The 9,504-nt window shown below is 38.8% G+C and overlaps 1 protein-coding gene across 2 annotated transcripts in view; it reads left to right on the plus strand.

Moving 5' to 3' along the window:
- The window catches only part of Tfap2d (transcription factor AP-2 delta), a 57,563-nt gene that overhangs the window by 15,413 nt on the left and 32,646 nt on the right, over window positions 1-9,504 (plus strand). For both annotated transcript variants that reach the window (XM_031366965.1, XM_031366963.1), the window contains 2 exons: window positions 1,253-1,418; window positions 1,584-1,702. In XM_031366965.1, coding sequence (XP_031222825.1) covers window positions 1,253-1,418; window positions 1,584-1,702 — 285 coding nt within the window. The remainder of the gene's footprint in view (window positions 1-1,252; window positions 1,419-1,583; window positions 1,703-9,504) is intronic.

The following is a 9,504-nucleotide window of genomic DNA, read 5'->3' on the forward strand; positions in this document are numbered from 1 at the left end:
GGCAGGCATGGGGAAGGGAGAGGCAACAGGGGTTTGTTTTTGTTGTTTTTGTTTGTTTCTTTGTTTTTCGGAGAGGAAACTGGGAAAGGAGAAATTTACATGTAAATAAAGAAAATATCTAATAAAAAAATTTAGGGTCAAAAATAAGAAAATATAAATAATTTATGGGTAGATTTTAATTGATAACTATGTATGTTAGTTAATTTACTGTGAAAATATACCATACTCATCTCTAGGGTTAGCGAGAGGTAAAAATTGTATTTCATACATAAAATTCAGTGTATAATCTTCACAACCTTTCTGTAATTCTAAAATTGTTTTAAAATAAAACTTTATCTTATAAAAAAACAAAAACAAAAACAAAAACAAAAAAACAAACAAACAAACAAAACTCTGGCCAGTGATACTCCTCTTCGAGTCTGCAAGTGTGTTTTCGTCAGTGGGAGCTGCCTTAGGGAATGGAGTATGCTATTTCTAATGTGAGGCTCAAGAGGCTGCGATGTACTTGGAGACAGAGACCTCCTGCTCCAGTAACTCTATCACGGCAGAATGCTCCAGTGTTGCTACTCTTCGTGGTTTCCGATGCCCTGCAGTCTCGTGGCAGTGATGAAACAGCCATCATAAGCATAGTAGTAATATTTAACACAGGTAACCAGCCAACCCCAGACCTTATATGGTGTTTGATACCTGTGCTGACACTGCAAATTGAAGTATGCTGCCCAGGTTTGATGGGCTTGTCACCTGCATTTTTGGTGATGAGCAGGTGATTTTGTTAGTGTACATAAAGGTTGGTGACTTAGGCTCAGGGACAGGTGAAGAAAAAAAGGCAATTTATAAACTTTTTTTTTTGGTGGGAAAAGAAAAGCATGTGTCATAGGTTTCTGTCTCTTCTGTTTATGTGTACAAGCACATGTAACTGTGAACCAATAGCAACTAATTTTCTGGGTTAAGCCTTGATTTGGGGGCATTAATGAACTGATGCATTCCTTGATGTAATAATGTTAAAATTAACACTACAGGATAGGTCTATTTTCTAGAAGGTGCTGATTTTGTCTGGAATTACAATGGTACACACAGATTCATTTTCTCTGTGACACACAAAACCCTAATTAGTACTCGGAAGGATATCTTCTGAATAGCTTGATATAATTGGTGGCTAAACAACTGTCCCCATGCATCTTTTGATATGGCCTGCTTCTCAGAGAACTGTACTCTTTCGCTGTTACTAACATATACATTTTTCCCTCCCAAGGTGGCACCTGTGTGGTCAACCCCACAGACTTGTTTTGCTCAGTTCCTGGTCGTTTGTCTCTTCTCAGTTCTACTTCCAAATACAAGGTGACCATTGCTGAGGTAAAGAGGCGCCTCTCACCACCGGAGTGCCTCAATGCTTCACTTCTGGGAGGCATTCTGAGGAGGTAAGCTGGAGCTGTGTCCCACCACCCTGTCTCTTGTAACCGACCTGATATCACTCCATATTTTTATCTTCTATTGAGTATGGTATCTCCCCATGAGGTCATGCCATCTCACAATTCTTCTAAGTGTTGTCTAACCAAACTTGATTTTTATTTGATTTTGGACAGAGCAAAATCCAAGAATGGTGGTCGTTGCCTGAGAGAGAAACTGGATAGGCTTGGCCTAAACTTGCCAGCTGGAAGACGGAAAGCAGCTAATGTTACCTTGCTCACTTCTTTGGTCGAAGGTATAATTTCCATGTTCATTGAGGAAATACTGAAACACTGGTTACAGTGAGACAAGCCTTGGTTAATTTTACTGTTTTACAGCAAGTTTGTTAAAGGTAGTAGTTAACCGTTATAGGAGAATTTTCTGATTAATTTTGACAATGATTAACTTTGCCTCAGTAGAAAACATAGCTAACTCGTGGAATCAATCAATTGCCTTACTGATCTTGACAATCATAGGGAAGGCGGAATAAAGCAGTGGAAGATGTGCGATACTTCTCCAAGCATTTGTCGGACAACAGCAGCAAAAACCTGGCCACAGTCTCCTCATCTCAATGTTAGCTTAGGGTCTGAATGAATCTAATTTATTCCATTGCAACTCAGTACAAGATCCATGGGATAAACAACCTTAGGAGGCTGATAATGTTATTGGGCCTGAATGCAAATTGCATTAAACATTATAGACAATTTTGACAGGGCCTCGCTGTGTAACTCTAGCTGATTTGGAACTCAGTAGAGAACTGTCTGCTTCTGACTCCCAAATACTGCCATTAAAGGTATGGACCACCATCCCTAGAAGCTTGTAGTTACTCTTAAAGTACATTGAAGTTCATGCCTCTGAGGGGGTAAACTGAGTCAGGCAGAGTTTGAGAGTAAGAAGTACGACATACAGGGAGATGGAAACTTATTGCAAAGAGTTGTGGTTTCTCTCATATTTTTCCCCTTTGTGTCTTCTGAATGGACTAACTGTACATTTTCATAAAATCTTTTTCTAAGGAGCAGCTTCATGGGGTTTTGAATGCTAGAGGAAAGCTCTTCGAAAAATCTAGAATACTATTGTTTTAAAGATAAATGATGGACAGCTTCCTTTCCTTGACAAGTGTTCTAAGAACACATCTGTGAGACTTTCGGTGCAGCAGTTAGCTCCTGTGTATGATACTATGGGGCATGGGGAGTGGAAAGCATAAGTTATCACACTGACTTTTCCCGTATTATAAGTGTGTAGCATCTATTTGTGTAACATTAAGAATTTCTATGATCTTAGACACACATTGAGCACACAATAGTAACCTAGCATAGGGGAGACTGGTAGAAGGCCAGCCTGGACTACATAGTTAATTCCAGTATATCTTTGGTTACTGAGCAAAATGCTTTTAACAAAACAAACAAAACAAAACTTAAAGAAAAGTATATTGACTGTATTCTTAACATTTGTCTTGACAAAAAATAGCTTTGTTAATTCTGTTATCAATAATTGTCTTTGCTTTTGTTTCATTAACTGGTTTTGGTTTTGTTTGGTTCAGCTTTTTAAGGCAAGATCTCATGGTATAGGAAACATTAGCCCAAAACATCAATCCTCTTACTTCAACCTCCCGAATGATTTAGATTATAGGCTTCCATCAGCTAGCTCAGCTTTGTAGCAGTTATCTTTGCTCCCCACCTTAACAGCAATAGCAACAGCAACCACAGCAATAAGACTTTGGTAGCTAACATTTCAACTTAATCAAAGTTACTCTTAAAGAGTGTTCATTGCTGACCATAAATCTGAACTCTGAAGTGCTCCAAAATCTAGACATTTTGAATTCTAACATGATGCTTAAAAGTTTGGGGTTCTGAATTCTTTTGTGTTTAAAATTTCATGTTAGAGATGTTCAATTTCATGTAAGTATTTTAAAGTCTGAAAAGAGCTTCCAACATTCACAACACCATGGGCTTGAGCATTGTGGGTAAAGGAGAGTTGGCCTGTGCCTTATCCTGATTCTTGCTTTGGGTTTTCTGCTGCTGAAAGCTGATCTGTGATAGAGACATCTTACTTATTATCCACATATATGTGCTGGCAAGAGTAGAGCAAAGTTAAACAAAACAAGACAAAGCAGAAAGAAAGGGACTAATTATGAATTAAAATGGATATAGCTTCCTGATCATTAAAGAAAAATACTTTTTTATCTATTTATTTATTTATTTATTTATTCTTTTTGTTTGGTGGTTTTATTTTTGTTTTTGTTTGTCAAGACAGTGCTTCTCTGTGTATTCCTGGCTGTCCTAGAACTCCCTCTGTAGGCCAGGCTGGCCTCAGACTCAGAGATCTGCCTGTCTCTGTCTCCAGGGTGCTGGGATTAAAGGCATGCATCACCCCCACCTAGCTTGAGGGTTGTTTTTAAAGGAGAAAACAATTAGATGTGATACCACAGTTTTGAGAATCACATAAATGACAGACTGAGAGGAATTCATTCTGCTCCCAGAAATTCTCAAACAATTTTCTTTTTCTTAATTAGATATTTTCTTTATTTACATGTCACATGATTTTTCTTCTCCCAGTTTCCACTCCCAGAAACAAACAAAGAAACAAACAAAAACAAGAACAAACCCCTGTTGGCTCCCCCCTCCCCATGCTTGCCACCCCACCCTCTCCCACTTATTGGCCCTGGCATTCCCCTACACTGGGGCTCAGAACCTTCACAGGACCAAGGACCTCTCCTCCCATTGATGATTGATTTTGCAGTCCTCTACTATACACATGCTGCCAGAACAATCAGTCCTACCATGTATATTCCTTGGTTGGTGGTTGAGTCCCTAGGAGCTCTGAGGGTACTAGTTAGTTCATATTGTTGTTGGTCCTAGGGGGCTCCAAACCCTCCAGCTCCATTGGTCCTTTCTCTAACTCCTTCATTGGGGACCCTGTACTCAGTTCAATGGATGTCTGTGAGCCTCTACATCTGTGTTAGTCAGGTACTGTCAGAGCCTGACAATTTTCTTATCTTAAAATTGTCTATTCACTTTTTAATTTATTTATTTTTATTTAATGCATATGAATGTCTTTCCTAAATGTATATGTATGCACTGTGTGTGTGGGGGGGGTACCTGGTGAGATTATAAAAGGGCATGGGATCTTCTGGAATAGGAATTTACAGAAGATCATGAATAATTGTTGAGAATGCTAAGACTCAAACCTGGGCTCCCTGGAAGAGCAGCAATTTTTCTCAACTGTTGACCCATCTTTTCGGCTCCTCAATCAGTTTTCTTTTCAACCTATAATTTTGTGGAAGAGATTACACTATTTCTCCACTATTTTTCATTCACATCTGTCCTTTATCCGATGGATTTTCTGCATTATTCAAGCATGCATCTTAGTGACCAGGAGTTAACCAGCAGCCTTTGCAGGGCTAGTTGTTCTAGAGTATTGAAGGAAGTGGGGATGCAGTCACTGTTGTCCATCGCTCTTTTCTTACCTACAGTTTCCTACACTCATCAGCATTTACTGTAGGAGGGAAGTTCTGTTTACTAGAGTGGAAGGCTTTATGGATTAGTCTTGCTGCTTCTACAAAGGCTCACATAGCTTTGTCGGGCAACCTCTGGGGTTCTGAAGCACCACTGGTTTAAGTTGTTTGATAGAAATGTCTAGAAGAGCAGTGGTTAAGGAGGCCAAGTCCTCCTTTTTCCCTCTTCTTCTTCCTCCTTCTCATCTTTCTGCCTGCCCACTTCTCTCAACAGTGTAGAGCCTCAGAAAAAGAAATGTTTTATTTTCAAAGACTGTCCATGACTTCCCTTCAGTCTCTGTTAGATGGAACCCCGTGTTACTGTTGTTGAATTCCTTACCATCAAATCTGTTTATTTCTAGACCTGCCCTGTTTCCAACCTAAGGAGAACTAGTGTTACACCTGTAAAACCTATTAACATTTAGCACAAACTCCTTTACCTCCTAAGAATAATCTCATTATTAAAAATGGTATTAAAGTTAGGATGGTGAGTTTACCTGGCTAGGCTCCATTTTCCTCACTTATAAACAAAAGACCACAGTGTCTAAGATAACTAGGGGAATTCTAGTTGTTACACCTCATATTCCTCGCTTTGTGGTTAGCAACTTAGCACAATGGCATCTTGTTTTGTCCTGGCCACAGTCTGACACATTCCTCATTAGTAATCCTCCTCTCTATCTGAGTCTCACCAGGGAACAAGAACCCAGAGTTCTTTTGTCTGTAATTGCATACTTCTCTGGGTCCTAAGAGTCTTTTCATACATCCTTAAAAGAGGAAAGAAATAGAATTCACCGTCTTACTCCATTTTCTGTTTATTACTACTAAATTTGTGAAAATCCATCACTTGGTCATACCTGAGTGTAAGGGTAAGCTTGGTCTGTGCTTGTAAATGTCTCTCTCTCTGAGAAGAAACATCTCCACAATAATTCAAGAATATATGAAGAAAAGAGTTTAGTAACCAAGGGTTGATAACGTGGTAGTTAGAGCTGCCTGTCATTGAGACTAATGACCTGATCCCCTGGCTTGCAGAAGTTTGCTGCAGCACACATTCCCCCTGCCCACCCACACAAAATAAAACATTTAAATGTGATAAATTTCTTTACTAAAAATATATTCTCAAAAGACAAGGTTCTGATAGCCGAACAGCATATTTATTAAACGTTGTATGATATTTGTATAATTAATGACATTAGCATCAGTTAGACATTTGGAACCACTCTGCTTTCCTTCCCCTACACCTCAGAATGTGTTAAGAGTGTGGCTTCTAGGGATGAATAAGCCAGTGCAAACTCATATCTACCTGTCACCTACTAGAGAGAGGCACATCGGTTATCTTAAGTGTTCTTAGGTGTGGAGCAGCAGCAGTGGCAACATCATCGCACAACATGAGGTCTTGGTGAAGATCCGCCACAATACCTTCAAACCTGTGGGCATGATGAGCAGCCCAATCAAGAAAACTAAAGCTAAGAGATTATCTGTTCTTTATAGGATCATACAGTTGTAGACCACAGGGTACAGGTCTAGGTCTTCAGCTTTACAAACCCAAAGTCTGTTTCGCATTTTGACTTGTTTTTGTGGCACAGTAAACTGCCACACACTTGATTCTTGACTTGAAAGAAAGAACTAGGTAGAGGCTACAGTCTGTTTTTATTTTGCACATGCTCCTGCTGTTCCTGTGAACTATAAGCAAGCATTTCTGCCTCTTACCCATCACTAATTAAAAGCTTATAAAAACCCTGATAGATCTTCTGACACTTAATTCTGTCAAATGAGAATAGCATTAATGTTGATTTGTGCTTCTAATTTGTAGTAATCAATAGCATTATTTAAAGTTACTATGACGTTTACAAAATTCTTCCACTCAAAATCTAATAAAACGGCATCTTTGAAATAAGTGAAAAAATTTGCATGTTTGTGTGTGTGTTGTGCATGTGCTTGTATGTGCCTGCATATGCATGTACATGTGTGTGTATGTGTGTGTGTTTGAAGACATATGCAGAATTCAGAGAATAACCCCATGATGGTCCTCATGCTCCAGCTTGTTTGCAACCTGGTCAATGAACTTCTAGATACTCTCCTGTTTTTACCTCCCTTCTTGCGATGGGAATGTTGGAATTACAGACATGTGCTGCACTATCTGCCTTTACTCCCATTCTGGGCATCCAAACTGTGATCTGTTTTTTTCTCAGAGTGATCCCTATACTAACTGAGGCATTGCCCCAGCTTAACAGAAGCAACTTATCATCAATATCTTATCTACTCTGTCTTTGATCCTGAGCCTATGTGACTGCATTTCCAATAATGAAGGAAATATAACATAACCTACACAGCAGAAAATGCCTTCCTGTAGGCAACAGAGCTGGCCAGGGAAGTCCCTAGGTGTTCTTATCTATGATGTTTTACTTTAGAGAGTACTCCTTGTGATTTAGAGGGGAAAAACCCTCTAGAATCATTGTGCCTGTGTATTAGTGGATAACATTCAGTCAATCTATGCTCAACACTGATCAAATGCCTAAGGAGTTTAAGAGTAATGGTCACAGGCTAGGCGGTGGTGGCACACGCCTTTAATCCCAGCACCTGGGAGGCAGAAGCAGGTATATTTCTGAGTTCGAGGACAGCCTGGTCTACAGAGTGAGCTCCAGGACAGCCAGGGCTATACAGAGAAACCCTGTCTCAAAAAAAAAAAAGGATGATCACATAGGCATAGACAATAATGGCCACCGCATATTTGTATGTCTAAAAGGGTGATCATGTGCCAGACAGTTCCTTGACAGGCCTTTTAAGCATCCCCATAAGTCCCACTCTGTGAAACATGTGGTCATCTTCATTCAGAAGCTGCGTGTGATATAGAAAGTGAGGCTGTGGTAGCTCTGACTGATGTTCACTTTAGTTACACAACTACCAGGAAGAACAGTAAGAAAGGGACCCTAGTTTTCCCTTTTGCACATAGAGAATCTGACACTACTGTGTCTTTGGGGGTATAATTTTGCATTTCAAAGCCAACAGTGGAATTGACCTCAATATATTTAATTATAACAGAACTTAGGTTAGTCACTCATTGTAAGGCCTCTTTTGGGTTCCTTTTCTTTTGTAAGACCAATGAGAATTACGGATAAATTTCTTCATAGCATAAGAGCAATCCTAAAAAGGAGATTCTGTTTTAATAACTGGTAATTAGGTAACAATTAAATATCATTATGTAATATCTCAGAACTTTTTTTCTGGATTCATTAGTTGGTCTCAGGAAACTTTTCCATCCATAGGATATCACAGTAAATGTCTCCTTACTTGCTACTCCCCTGGTTTCTCTTTTAACTCCTCTTCATTTCAATATTTTAATCAGTTTTGTGGTGAGGGAAGGTATTTACTTATAGATGAGGAGAAATAGGATGCTACACAATTTCATCTGTGCTTGAAACTTGTGCAAGGGGTCCTTGGTTTCCTCTTCCTACTCACAGAGAATGTTAGTGTATATGTGAAGCTTTTGGCCTCAGTCTTTGGCCATTGGTCATTATCACGCTTTTAAATAGTGTTCTTTAATCATAATCCCTATCTCATTATCCTGTTTTCTTCTAACCATGTCCAGGCATTTTTCATGCCCTATGACATGATCATCTTTCTCATTTAGTTTTTGAAATTTCAGTTTTGATTTTAGTACATTAAAAAGGGCCCTTTAGTCTCAAGAATCACAAAAAGCATCATTCTATGTTTTTAAAAATTACTTGGTGATTTAACTTTTTATACTTAAATCTTTGATCCATCTGGGATTTGCTCTGTTGTTGGATCTATGGTATAGATCCAACTTTAATTCTTTCCAGATGGCCACCCAGTTGTCCCAACACCTTTTACTGATAATCCATCATTTCCTTTCTAATTTGAAAAACAAACTGTGTCTTCCAATTACATTTCTTTATACTAGAATAGAATAGAGTAGAATGATGTCTTTGTTTCCCTTATGCTGTTTTTGTTCCGATTACCACATTTCTTTGCTTCTTTCCAGAGCTGATATTATATTAGCCAAGTATGTCAGTCCCTTGAGAACATATAGCTAGACAGAAGTCATAATTCATTAGTAACTGCCTTATTCTGATGTAACCCACAGACCCATTATGCGGGAGAATATATGTAGTCCATCTGCATAATGCTTTCTCGTTCTCTCAGGGGAAAGGTTTTTTTGGTTTTTGATTTTTTTTTTAAATATTTGTTTATTTATGTATGTGAGTACACTGTCGCTGTCTTCAGACACACCAGAAGAGAGCATCAGATCCCATTACAGGTGGTTGGGAGCTACCATGTAGATGCTGGGGAGTAAACTCAGGATATCTGGAAGAGTAATCAATGCTCTCAATGGCTGAGTCATCTCTCCAGCTCAAGGAGAGAGATTTTCAACCACAGCTAAAGAGAACTACTTCAGGAGCTTTTATAAAATGCTCAAGTCATAATACCAGAGATTGATTAATAAATGCAAAATCTAGTGTCTTTTTTTTCTTTTCTTTTCTTTTTTTGTTTTTGTTTTTTGTTTTTGTTGTTGTTGTTGTTTTTCAAGACAGGGTTTCTCTGTGTAG

Source organism: Mastomys coucha, unplaced genomic scaffold (assembly GCF_008632895.1).
Source record: "Mastomys coucha isolate ucsf_1 unplaced genomic scaffold, UCSF_Mcou_1 pScaffold14, whole genome shotgun sequence".
NCBI lineage: Eukaryota > Metazoa > Chordata > Mammalia > Rodentia > Muridae > Mastomys > Mastomys coucha.